Source organism: Pteronotus mesoamericanus, unplaced genomic scaffold (genome assembly GCF_021234165.1).
Source record: "Pteronotus mesoamericanus isolate MK-2021 breed Mesoamerican mustached bat unplaced genomic scaffold, CSHL_Meso_final contig_246, whole genome shotgun sequence".
In the NCBI taxonomy this organism is placed as follows: domain Eukaryota; kingdom Metazoa; phylum Chordata; class Mammalia; order Chiroptera; family Mormoopidae; genus Pteronotus; species Pteronotus mesoamericanus.
In genome coordinates, this window is record NW_026555104.1 from 12,480,483 (window position 1) to 12,493,924 (window position 13,442).

At 41.4% G+C, this 13,442-nt stretch overlaps 1 protein-coding gene across 2 annotated transcripts in view; it reads left to right on the forward strand.

Annotated features, from left to right (window-relative positions):
- The window catches only part of VPS53 (VPS53 subunit of GARP complex), a 128,570-nt gene that overhangs the window by 37,491 nt on the left and 77,637 nt on the right, over nucleotides 1-13,442 (forward strand). For both annotated transcript variants that reach the window (XM_054573284.1, XM_054573285.1), the window contains exons 6-10: nucleotides 78-193; nucleotides 1,842-1,961; nucleotides 8,115-8,193; nucleotides 10,891-11,034; nucleotides 11,502-11,644. In XM_054573284.1, coding sequence (XP_054429259.1) covers nucleotides 78-193; nucleotides 1,842-1,961; nucleotides 8,115-8,193; nucleotides 10,891-11,034; nucleotides 11,502-11,644 — 602 coding nt within the window. The remainder of the gene's footprint in view (nucleotides 1-77; nucleotides 194-1,841; nucleotides 1,962-8,114; nucleotides 8,194-10,890; nucleotides 11,035-11,501; nucleotides 11,645-13,442) is intronic.

Consider the following 13,442-nt stretch of genomic DNA (forward strand, 5'->3'; position numbering starts at 1 on the left):
TTCTTGTAAAGCTACTGGCAAATGGTTTACATCTTTATTAACCTTCCTCCTTTTTCTCTTTTGTTTTCTATATTTAGGTTAAAGAAATCACCCGTGATATTAAGCAGTTAGATCATGCCAAACGCCACCTGACCACCTCAATTACAACGCTGAACCACCTGCACATGTTGGCAGGTGGCGTCGATTCCCTCGAGTAAGCGGTGTCCACTTTCTCTTTTGGGTCCACAGGAAATGAATGTGTCACATATAGAAAAGGGCATCATAGGTTTATTTACTTCTCAGCCAGGAAAATCTCGTCATCCTGCCCCACTTTCTGCAAATCTGTTTCAAATGTTCAGGCACCAGATTTGCCTTATGCCCTCTGGTGTTCAAAACCTAACCAACAGCCTGACACTTTTAAAGTGAGATGCAAGTGAATCTGAAGGGGACCCAGAAAGCATGTGGAGAATAACTGCAAGAATACGGATCATTTCCATGTGGTAAATCTCCCCTGAGGCCCACAAGGTGATTCAGGTCCATAATCCCTCCCTACAGTCTTGGCCTTGGCAAATTTTCCTGCTTGTGTTGGGCTGACTCGCACTGTCGTTGAATGTATCATATGGAAACAGATCTCTGATTTATCATTCAGCTCCCTTCTTCAAATGCAGTAGCTTCCTGTTTGGTTTATACAGGAGCTGTAGAGAATGATGCATGAGGACATTAGAAATAGTATTAAAAGGAAGAGCTGGTTATTTACCACAGAGAAACAGTGTAAGGGCCTCCTTTATGAGCAAGATTCTGACATGTCTGTTCTCTTCCGTGGCCTGTCTCGGGCTGAGCATTTCCCCTGCCCCAGCCTCGGTGCAACCTCACGTGGGGACAGAGAATAGCGTCTTCACAGAAATTTAGATTCAGTATCCAAAGCTGGAGGTGGGGGAGGGATCAGACTCCTTCTTGGTCTTTCCCAAGCGTCTTGTGAATTTCAGCCAACCCTGGTTGATTCTCCTGTGAGTGGTGATCAGAGAGATCAGAGGCCAGTGGGAGACTGGAAGGAGGAGCAGTTGGCCTTGTCCCTTCCCCCAGATGCTCAGCTTTCCATAAACCCTCTGACCCGGCAATAGTAACAACATCACATCTTGGCTTGAACTTGATCCTATCCTTTTAAGTGCCTCTTAAGGGAAGTCGTAAAGGAAAGATTTCAGTCCAATAGTTTGTCCTTCCTTGCTGTGTGTAACTGTTGATTTTATCAACATCCTTTTTTTATGCTTCATTAACCTTTACAATAGGGAAAGTAGACATACTTGACACAGAGTTGCTTAACACTGACTTAAAGCCTACAGATTTGCATTAACATTTAAATGCACATTAAGTGCCCTTTGTTGTATCCTGGGAAGACGTGTTTGGTTTGCCCGTAAACTGTAATCCTCAAATGGTAACATCCTTACCCGTGTTTTCTGTCAAAAGCCTGCTAATCCCGTAATACCCAACCCAAATCCCAAATTCATAGTCTTCCCACATTTCCCCTCCCTCACCCAGTAAGAATCCATTATTCACATAGTCTTTTGTACCCCTACCCCATAGCACATAACTAGGATTTCTGTTTAGAACTCAGTTCGTCCTATTTGGTATTAGTTATCTGTGTATTTGGTTCTCTCCCTGACTAAATGTTATCACTTTGAAGATCTGGACCAGGTCTTATGCTGCCCCACCTCCACTGCACAGCACCATACTCTTTCAGTGCTCAGTAAATGCTTATTAAATCAAGTTGATGTCTGTTTTAGACCTCAGAGTAGGTTGTTCCACATCTGTGTCTCATGTCCTTAGTGTTTTTCTAGAGTTATCAACTTCTTACTTCCTTGCAGAGCCATGACCAGGCGAAGACAGTATGGAGAAGTTGCTAACCTTCTTCAGGGTGTAATGAATGTCCTGGAGCACTTCCACAAGTACATGGGTATTCCACAGATCCGGCAGCTTTCTGAAAGGTAAAATGTCATTGAAGAAAGTGATCTTCCCTTTTAAGAAAAGATGGTACCAGGAAGTGCTGAAGCACTTTGCTCAGCATATTCATTATAGAATCTTATTATAAGAAGGAACCTTAGCTATGATCTGATTTAACTCTGTGTGATGCGGACATCCCGTCTACTATAGCCTTACCAGCTCCTGACCATGTCTTCTAAAGCAGCTGTGTCGGACGTTTACTGGCCGGCCATTATCAGCGTGGCAGCGGGCGAGCCGTGTATTGGGATAGCTCTCAGTTATCTGCATTTGTGAGGGAAACTGTTCCAGTTGTCTATGTCCTTATAACAAACTGCCACAAGACTCAGAATTTCTAGTCTACCACATTTTCAAATATGGTTCTGGATATTAAGCTCCTTTTATTATTTTTAAGGCTCTGGGGCAGGAAGGGGAGATTGCACCATGTGCCCAGGGTGCCATCTTCCAGGGAAATGCCGAAGAGCTATTCAGAAATGTCGGAGCAGAGCTTGGCAGAACACGAGGGAAGTCACCACCCTTGGTCTCGTCCCTCCTAACGCCTTCACACTTAGAGATGGCTGATTGCTATGTCCCACTGAGGACGGAAAGCAGCTAAGACAGCAGACAAATGGTTTTATGAGCTGCCAGAAAGAAGGAAGCTTGGAAGGAGCAGACAGACTTGCTCTCAGTGGATGGGGGAGGAGAGAAGGGGGAGGAGAGAAGGGGGAGGAGAGAAGGGGGAGGAGAGATGGGGGCAGTGTCTCCTCCTCCTCCCCTCATGATAATCCAACGTTGACCTCTTTTTTCCCTTTCCTTTATTCTTACCCTCATTTACCTAATAGACCCTTATTATGCACCTTCTGAATCCTAGGTCCTGTGCTGGAGAACTGAAGGCACAAAGATAAGCCATACACACTCTCTGCTCTCACAGAGTTTACCATTTCTGTGTAGAGAAGGCATGCTAATATAAAATTTCAGTATAGCATGGCCATAACAAAACTGCTGTACTGGTGTTTGCTGCATAAGGCATAGCAGATCTTAGAAGAGGAACTGATAATCTGAACCTTCAGGGGCTGAGAATAGGGGTCATAGAAGAATTAGATTTTAATCTGATTTTAAAACAATGGGTAGGCTCTTACCACCAAGAGAGGAAGAGGGAATAGAAGAGAGAGAACACTGTAGTGTTTTGGGAGAAGATGGAGAGTGAAAGCCTGCCTAGGTAGGCAGGTTGGCATCCATATTATAGATTCTTGCTAAAGAATTTGTTCTTTATTTGGTGGACAGTGAAAGTTTTTAAGCAGGGAGGGCCATGATCTCATTTGTATTTTGTAAAAGTCTGGTACAAGACACTGGTGGCTGAGCCTATGTTCTGGACTAGAAAAGAAAAGGACCATACCACGTGATGACCATGAGGTCAAGGAGGTGTGCTGAGGAGTTGGTTACCAATTGGTTGGCGGTGTTTGATGGGTATTGTTGGTGGCAGGAATGTAGCAGAACCGAATTTTATTTATAAAACAACTCACCACCCTGGCTGGTGTGGCTCAGTGGATTGAGTGCCAGCTTGCAAACCAGAGTCACCTGTTGGATTCCCACTCAGGGCACATGCTTGGGTTGTGGGCCAGGTCCCCAGATGGGGGTGCATGAGAGGCAACCACACACTGATGTTTCTCTCCCTCTCTTTCTCCCTCCCTTCCCATCTCTCTAAAAATAAATAAATAAAATCTTTAAAAAAATAAAAAATTTAAAAAATTATAAAGCAACATAGAGATAAACAAGAAAATGTACTCTTTTAGGACTCTGCTTCCTAACATTTTTTTCAAAAACGTAGTCTTATAAACTTGAGGAGTGATGTGATCACTGTTGTAACAACATTCCCATTATAAAGAGAAAAATTTACCACTTTGTCAATATATTTATTTCAGTGCTCAAAACACTCATTATAATGTAGGATTTCTGCAAATACGGGAGGATTTGCTTTTCTTTTGGTGGAAAATCTCTATTTGCAAAAATTTTGTGTAGGTTGATATAAAGTATGTGCTATTAAATAACTCTAAAAATAGCACAAGAGAAGAAACCTTCTTGTTTATAGTGCTTGACTAAAGTTGTTTTTCAAGAGGTATTAAAAGTTTGAGGAAAGTCCAGACTTCTTATTTTTAACATCATTTCTGGTGATTTGCCTCTGTGATATTTACATAGCCATGGTAGAACCATCTGGAAATGATAGAAATAGCTATTTGTTTGGGGGGATAGGGGAAGGCAAGATGCCCTATGTATTGCTTCAGTTTCTCTAATTTAATATCTTACTGTCTCTAAATTGTAGAAATCGTACAAAAGGTTGTATTTTGAAATCTTTGCCTGTACATTGGAAATATGAAGTTCATGGACCTCAATTTGAATATAGTCATTTTTTTCCAATTACCCTTCTGGAAAACGCTTAAACATTATATAGCATTGAAGGAAAGCTTTTTAAAATATCATCTTTACAAATCCTCCTGGCTTAAGAATATTTATGAAAGCAAATGTTTCTAGTAATTAGTCAATATTTCCTGAGGAAGAATGGGGAATTCTTGCATTCTCTTAAAACTTGTGAAACCCTTGGACTAAAAAATATTTTTCAGGGTTATACCTATTCTCTCATGTGTTCAATGGCTGGCAGATGGGGACCGCGTGGTGCAGTGATGAAAGAAAATAAAACAGAGAGTAAAAAGGCCTGCCTACCTCTGTGCCTTTGATAAGTTCCTTCTGAAGAACTTCAGTTTTAAAAGTGTAAGTTTCAAAAGTGTAAGGGTTGTACTTGATGATCTCAAAAACATCCAGCTGAGTCACTCTAAGATTCTGGGTTGAGGTTGAAGAGCCTGTCTGGAAACGGAGCATCTCTGACTAATGTGGCTGATTAATCCTCCTGTCCAGGACAGACTGTATTTGGGAGGTCAGTTTATTGTGAACTGTTGTGGGTATTTCCTTTGGGACCGTCATTCACAAGGTAATGGAAGCATCAGGGTTACTTATCAACAAATATCTAAATAATTTTCATGATTTACGGCCCCTCTGCCACCACCCCTTATAAAAACTGATAGCACATTTAGGAAATGTTAAACAAACATTAGTCCCATGGCATGGAGGATGCAAGAAACCAGGTGGCTGAACTTCCTGGGCAGCACAGAGAATCTTATTTCCTAAAAGTGATCCACACTGAGTTGCCACCACTCAGCCAGGCCAAGCCTATTTGGATGCCAGGAGGATTTTTATTTACTGCCCTGTTATCTATCAAGTGTAGATTGATTTTCATAGAAATGACTAGGAGATCTTGGTAGCTCAACACATATATATGCTCTGTTAATAGAGTGTCAGTTGATCTATCTCTTTACAGTAGGCATTGACTTTTCATTGTTAGAAAAGGAAGGACTACAAAGGAGTCAAATTGAAGATGGATTCTTTTATGTGATTTTCCCCCTCAGAATCCTATTTAGACGACTAATTGTAAAGACTGCTGTCACATCTCACCCTAAAAATGTGAACATGGAATCATGGTTTGGGTTTACAGGCCATCATTAATGTCAGTAAGGGAAATGGTTGCTCTTTCATCTGAATACTGATAGACACTTCAAAAACTATGCTTGGAAATATTGATGTGAGGAAACTTATTCTTCTGCTCCAACATTAATTATATATCTGACTTGTAGTCACCTATGGAGATGGATGCTGTTGGCAGTTAGCGCTATACGATGGGCGTAGTAGAATAATCAATACTGGTGAGGACGCTGAAAGGCACCTCATACGGGCATCCATCTCCATCCTCTTCTTTTACAACTATGCTTACCGTATTTTGCCATGTATAGTGCGCAATATTTTGCCATGTATAGTGCGCACTATTTTGCCCAGTTTTTCTGAGGGAAAAATAAGGATGTGCATTGTACATGGGTATTACCTGAAATACCTTGTATCTCTTCTTGTGTTTTATAATTATTTGTTACATAAAATTTCCTGGACCATAATATGTTAAAAAAATAAATGCTAAAATTCCTTTATAATACAAAAAATAAGTATCTAAATGTAAATAAATAAAAAATTAAAATGAAAGATTTTTTTTCCCCTGAAAGCTGGGCCGAAAACATGGGTGCGCAGTATACACGGGAGTGAATTATACACGGCAAAATATAGTCATTGTAGCCCATGAAGGGAAATGACTTGCTTACAATTATGCGGAGCTCACTAGTGGCACAGCTGAGTCTAGACTCTCTCAGGAGGTGACTTTGAAAATGGATTGGGGGTGGGATGGATGGAGGAGGGGAAAGGGGGCAAAGTTGAGACAACTGTAATAGAATAAAGATGATTTATAAATAAAAATAAATAAATAAACTGAAAAGAAAAAGAAGGAAAGAAAATAGATTGAAGATGGCAAGGGGACCTGCAAATCACAGTCTGGCCCTTCACCCTCCCTCCTGCACTTGGGAAGTGCCAGGCCTCTGGCTCTTTTTGGGCACCCCAGTTTCAGACCTCACAAGGAGACAGAGTTAAGGGACGGTGGGGCGACAGAGGCAGAGCTGGGACCATCGATATCACTGAGATGCCCAGGAGCCCTGAGACTATGGTCGAGAGTGTCCCTTCCTGGGGGTGGGACTTCCCCTCCAGGCATTGTCCCTGCAGCTTAGCAGGGAGGGGGTTCTTTGTGCGCCTGAGAGAATAGCAGCAGAGGCGCCTCTGGCCTGGAAGCTCTGTCCTGTGACTTGGCCCCAGGGGAGCCTGTGTACCTGGCCTATTATGTGGAGTCACAAGACCTCCAAGTTACAATTTTACAAAAGCTTGTTCTCGTCTTTGCTATCGGAAATGTTTCTCATTGTCTGTTGGGTATCTCCGATGGATGTTATGAATTTGTATTTGGAGAGCTATGCCAAAACCTTATTTCTGTCATTTCTAGCCCCCTTGAAAACTAACTAAAAAGGCTACAAACCCACCTATCAGAATGGTTTTAAACATTTTGAAGATAGTGGAAAAACCCTGGAAAGTATTTCAAATAAAGGCACAGTTATGTCCGTGCCACAGAAAAATCAGACTGTTTTGGGTCCTGCCTATCCCCTCATTTAAAAAAAAAAAAAAAAAAAAAAAAAAAAAAGGTTGCTAGGCACTGTCAAGAAGCCAAAGAAATTGTGGTTTTGAGCTGTTAACTCGCTTTTTCTAAAAACTTCATAAAGTTAATCCAAAGTAACAGGGTGGAGACCAAGAAAGGAAGAACACTATTTTATGATGTTTTTAGCAAAGACAAAGTCTTTGCTTTGGGCTCAGGGCAATTTAGCAGCAGCCTCAGAGCCACGCCCCACTCCAGCCTGGATGCAAGAGGCTGACTGGCGGGCAGCCCCGTGGCTGGTGGAGGACATGAGTGGCAGGGGCAGCGACGCGAACTTCCTCTCGTCCCAGCTGCTTCCCCTTTCTCCTTTCACTTACCCCGACAGACATTTGCTGAGCTCCTCGTGTACATGCAGACCCCTGTGCTATGTACTGACCTTCCCTTTCTACCTGGTTTTCATTGTAACTCAGTCTTATTCACAGCCTTCCGAGTGAACGTAAACCTTCATTCAATGGCCTTTGGTCTCAGTTAGCAGTTCATTTTGCCATTTGGGTCTCTTTTCTTTTGACTCTGGAAAGCATTCTTTTTATTTATTTGTTAAAACTTATGATCCTGATTTTGGTTTCTGGGTTGGAAAAGAAACCAACCCTGAAACTATGGGGCCCTCCTCCTGTTCTCGTTACTCCAAGGAGCGGGTGGGCAGTTATCCCGGGAATCCAGAATGGGATTCCCTTTGATTTGGACACCATCATCATCATCAGCATCATTATTAAGTAAGATTTTCCCACAGCCTAACTACCACCTAATGATAATTTTTAAAAGTTAACATATACTGCCTCATGACAGGCAAGGTGTGGCCTAGAAGAACGTGGATATAGAAAACCTATGGATATAGGAAATCCATCCTGAGATTAAATAGGATATCTGGATCCTGGTCATAAACCTGCTACTAATTAGTGTGTGACCTCTCTTACGTAGCGCCCATCCCCCCTTCCTGTCTCTAAAGACTCTAAAGGTCCTGACTTCTATAGATCTTTGCATAATCACTTATGAGTATTTGAAAATTACCAAGCAATATGTTCTCTTTTCTCTGCAGAGTGAAGGCTGCCCAGACTGAGTTAGGACAGCAAATCCTGGCCGATTTTGAAGAAGCATTTCCTTCCCAGGGTACCAAGGTATTGTTTGCATTTTCTCTCCAGTCCTTAGATACTGTCGCCATTCTTACTGCATTCATACTCACTACAATTACTATTTCCATTTATCATTCCAAAAGTATTTGGTGGCAGTCACGAGTCTGTTTGCCAAAGGCTGAGCGTAACGAGACCATCCTTCATTTTAAATATCCCAAAGCAATGTTGATTTCCTCATGTGTGTTCTTTCAGCATCAAAAAGTGAGGATTTGTTTTGGTTTAATTTAATGTGTGTCAAACCTAATATGTTGTCTGCCCAGTAAATTCCTCTTTTCTCATGGCTGTGTTTAAGAAAGAAAAATCTTCAAGCGGCAGTGTTTTTTAGGATCGTTATATAACTCATTGGTTTCAATTTGGTGAGAAGACAACTGGGAGGGGATCCGCGGGCTTATGTAACCTGGAGTGACACAGTCAGGAGATGCACTTTTACCGATCAGAGTCCTGGTCTTTGGAATCAATAACTTTCGCTCTCACTGGTAGCGTAGATGTTTGTGCTGTGCCTGGGAAGCCCACAGTATTTCACTTGTGAGCTGTTGGTTACACTTCTCATGTGACAAGCTTTGCCCCACTTGGCTGTCACTGTGCTTGGTTAACTGCCCTTAGCTCTACCTTCAAACTGTAGCAGACATAATCTTAATGTTTTGCATGTGTAGGGGAGGGAAGAACCTTCTGAAGCTTTTATTTCTCTATTATTTGAGCTATTTCAAGAGAAAGAATTGTTGGGCACAACGCGAGCCGAAGCACACACAGGCAAGCAGCATTCTTCACTGTGCTCGGCGGGCAGAGGTGGGGGCTATATGTTCATTCACTGAGCGAAGGACCGTGCCCTGGATCTGCGCTATAATTCAGTAACTGGAAATATCTTAATTATTTTCCTTTGTGCCCCAGCTTTGTAGAGGACTGCTTTCTGCAGGAAACCTGCTCCTGATTGCAATGTCTGCCCATGTTGTGGCTGTCTTCTAGTAATCACATATTTCATTTGTAAAGCATATTCCTTTGAGGACTTTATATTCTTATTCATTCGATGTAACTGTGGGGAACCGATGTTGGAAAGCCATTCTGTGAGAAGAGATTGTAAGGTATTCATAAATTATAAGCACTAGACTCTTCTTAGAGTAGGATCTGTTGTTCATCAGTTTCAAGAAGTTTCAGAAAGATGTGGATGAAGCCCAGCTTTATTGCGTAGAGGAATGTAACTGTGATCTATGTTATATCTTTTCCCCAGAGCCCACCAGACAGATGAAATTTAAATGGTTTTCCTTAACAACTTGCTTCCCCTTTTTTTAATCCTCACCCGAGGATATGTTTATTGATTTTAGGGAGAGAGGGAAGGAGGGAGAGAGGGAGAGAGAGAAACATCAACGTGAGAGCGAAACATCAACCAGTTGTCTCTTGTTATGTGCCCTGACCCAGGATCGAACACGCAGCCATTTTGGTGTATGGGACGATGCTCCAACCAGTTGAGTCATCTGGTCAGGGCAAGTTGCTTCCCTTTTTTCTCTGACTAGGGAATAAATAAAAAGAGTTTTCTTTTTTCCTTTTAATGGCTGTTGACTTTCCTGAAAGGCCTTGTGCTATTACTTCTATTTCACAAATGGACTTCACGATATTAAAAAAAAAAGTTATCCAAGGTAACCTGTGAAGTCCTTTTTAAATGACGAAGTCCAAACCCATGAGCACATGGTTTTGGTTTCTATGACTTCTCCATGAGATCAGATGCTTTTATGCAGAAGCAGGAGCTGAGCAGTCAGTGCGCTCCAAGGATGTCATAGCAGCCTCTCGGCGTGGGGCTAGTCAGCACTTTTACAGTTTAGCTCTGAGGCAGCTTAGGTGACACTTATGAAACATTTTAAACTTCAGTGAGATGGATAAATTGGACGGAGTTGACAAGAATAAAACAAAACACAAAGATTTGGAAGAACTTTACTCATCACCTAAAGTCCATTATTTTTCAGATGAGGTTCAATAACTGTACCAAAGCTACGTGGCTATTTAGCCAAGCCAAGAGTAGATGCCAAGTGTTCTTGCTACAGTAATCCACTCAGCCAGCTCTGTTCATTCAGTGAGTTACCATAAAGAAAGGTTCGGCAAGATCGAATTACTTTTGGTAATTGTGATGTATCGATACTGCTCTTCTTCCTTCTACTGTTCTTTTTAGGTTAGGGGGCTGATACTATATTTTACCTTTAGCTGCATAGCTGGGTGGTTGACTATGGTAAAACAAGTCTGCTAGTTTAGAACCTGATTTTAGGTTCTAAATGCCACCGTACGTACTGTTTGGCACAAATACAGCACCTTCCAGATAGGAATCTGAGGTTAGAATCGGGGAGAGCGGCACATGGGGAGTGGGGCTGGGGTCATTCTGACTTCTGGGCTCTTCTACGAAGTGCTTTCAGTTTCGGTATTCGGGAAGCAACATTTCCTGTCATCACTACTGGCCAAGTTTTTCAAAATGTCTCATTGCTGATTGACAGAGTAGCTTTAATATTGGCTACTGCACCCTAGCTTAATGATTCTCTCATCGAGGAACAAGGACTAAAATATCCATCCACACAGAAGAATGAGTGTCAGGGGAGTGGGAATAATAACTTCAAGAGAGGAGCGAGAAGTAGAAGCTGTCACAGGCCATGAGATTTAGAGGTTGTTTCTGGCTTTTGAATTGGTGTGTGTTTGTTTTAACAGAGGCCAGGCGGACCCAGCAATGTCCTACGAGACGCATGTCTGGTTGCTAATATTTTGGACCCCAGAATCAAACAGGAAATCATCAAAAAATTTATTAAACAGCATCTGTCAGAGTATCTAGTACTTTTTCAAGAAAACCAAGATGTAAGTATCTACCAAATGAGATCAGGTATTACATTTGAATTTTATTGAAAATTGAATGCTCTCAAGTCTACTAATTTATACTTTATTAGTATTACTGTCTTTATTAAAGAGTTCATTGTTAACCATGAATCCTAGGAGCTAACTGTACAGTTCAGTGCTTCTTAATCATTTTGGGGTCACTAACCCCTTGGAAAAATTAATAAGGGCTACAGGCCTTCTCTCCAGAACAAGGTAGTTGTGCATAAAATTTTGCATACAGTTTCAGGAAATTTACAGACCTCTGAAACCTAGTCATGGACCCCAGGGCAAAACCCCTAAAGCAATTAAAAAAATAGACTAGATCCTTTAAAACCATGATAGAGAGTTCAGTTGTATTTTTCTTGGTTCCATGTTTTTGCTCTTTCCTTAAACTGTCAGCACTGCTACTTCTAAGTACTGGGGTGGGTTTTGTTCCCTGATTTCCTAAGGTGGCCTGGCTGGACAAAATCGACAGACGCTATGCCTGGATAAAACGCCAGCTTGTGGACTATGAGGAGAAGTATGGCCGAATGTTTCCTCGGGAGTGGTACATGACTGAGAGGATTGCAGTGGAATTTTGCCATGTCACAAGGTAGATTCCAGCTCTACTGGCTTTGGTGTTGATTGAAATCAGTCCTCCTGTCCAGCAGTTCCACATTGGCTTGTGGATTGGAATCACTTCCTGATGCCACCAAATAATGGATATCACCCTCATATCCAATTATTGCCCAGTCTCTGCTCCCTTCCTCGTTCCAGGACTCTCCTTTGGCCCAGCCCTTGGCTTGAACAGCCTGCCTTCTTGACTTTCCCAACTCAAGACTCATCAACTAAATTACCTGTAGTGATTCACTGTCCCACACTTTCTCCTTTGTCTATATCACACATATTAGTTTACAGTTGTATATATGTATCATCAATTTGCTTTTCTGACTTTATGGATAGCTAGTTCCATAGCAACAGGAGTAGCATCTACTTCAGTGGCATAGTAAACCATCAGGAAATATTTATTGAACAAATTTCCCAAAGATTATAGTCTTTGGATAGTTAATAATATTGGGCACCTGAGTGTTGTAAGCATTTTAAAGATCTTTCATTCATCCTGTCTTCATTGTCCATGAGTGTAGCCCAGGGGCTACATAGGCCCTTTTTTAAAAAATATATATTTTATTGATTATGCCATAACAGTTGTCCTGATTTTTCTCCCTTTGCTCCTCTCCACCCAGCACCCCCCACTCCCCCAGGCAATCCCCACACCACTGTTCATGTCCATGGGTCATGCGTGTAAGTTCTTTGGCTACTCCATTTCCTATACTGTATTTTACATGCACAAGGCTATTCTGTAGCTACCTGTTTGTACTTATTAATCCCTTCACCTCTTCACACATTCCCCCACACCCCACTCCCATCCGGCAACCATCAGAATGCTCTCCATATCCATGATCCTGTCTCTGTTCTTTTTATTTGCCTAGTTTATTTTTTTAGATTCAATTTTTGATATATATTTTTTCCATTTTATTGTTCATTATTTGACCTTCTTTTTCTCAAATAGGTTCCTTTAACATTTCATATAATAATGGTTTGGTGATGACGAACTTCTTTAGTCTGTTCCTGTCTCGGAAGCCCTTTATCTGCCCTTTGATTCTAAATATCTTTACTGGGTAGAGCAATCTTGGCTGTAGGTCCTTGCTTTTCATGACTTCAAATATTTCTTGCCAATCCCTTCTAGGCTGCAAAGTTTCTTTTGAGAAATCAGCTGACAGTCTTATGGGAACTGCCCTGTAGGTAACTAACTTCTTTTGGCTTGCCACTTTTAAGACACTCTCTTTATCATTAACCTTTGGTATTTTAATTATGGTATGTCTTGGAGTGGGCCTCTTTGTATACATCTTGTTTGGGACTCTCTGTGCTTCCTCGACTTGCATGTCTATCACATAGTCCCCTTATATCCAAGAATTAAAGCCCAATAAGGTTAGATCACTGTCTCCATGACAAAACTAAAGCTAGAGTCAACCTTTTTTTTTATTTTTGACTTGTAGCTCTACCATAACAGTGGTGGCAACTGTGGTTTGTTAGTTATATATTCCCTTCTAATTGTTCACAATTACATTAACTCCAAGTTAATAAAACATTCCATACCTAAGCATAACTCATCTAAGAATTACTACTTAGAGTAATTCGTGTTAGCCACCTGTCTTAAAATCACAGGGTACAGTCAAGTTGGAAGCTTTTAAGCACTTGTGGTGGGAGAAATGTTTTAAGGGAAATTGGCTGTTGGTTTTGTGGGTTATATTTTTTAACAGAACTTATTTTTTAACAGCAATATTAGGTTCACAACAAAAGTGAGGGGAGGAGACAGAGATTTCCCGTATGCCCGTGCCCCACACATACAT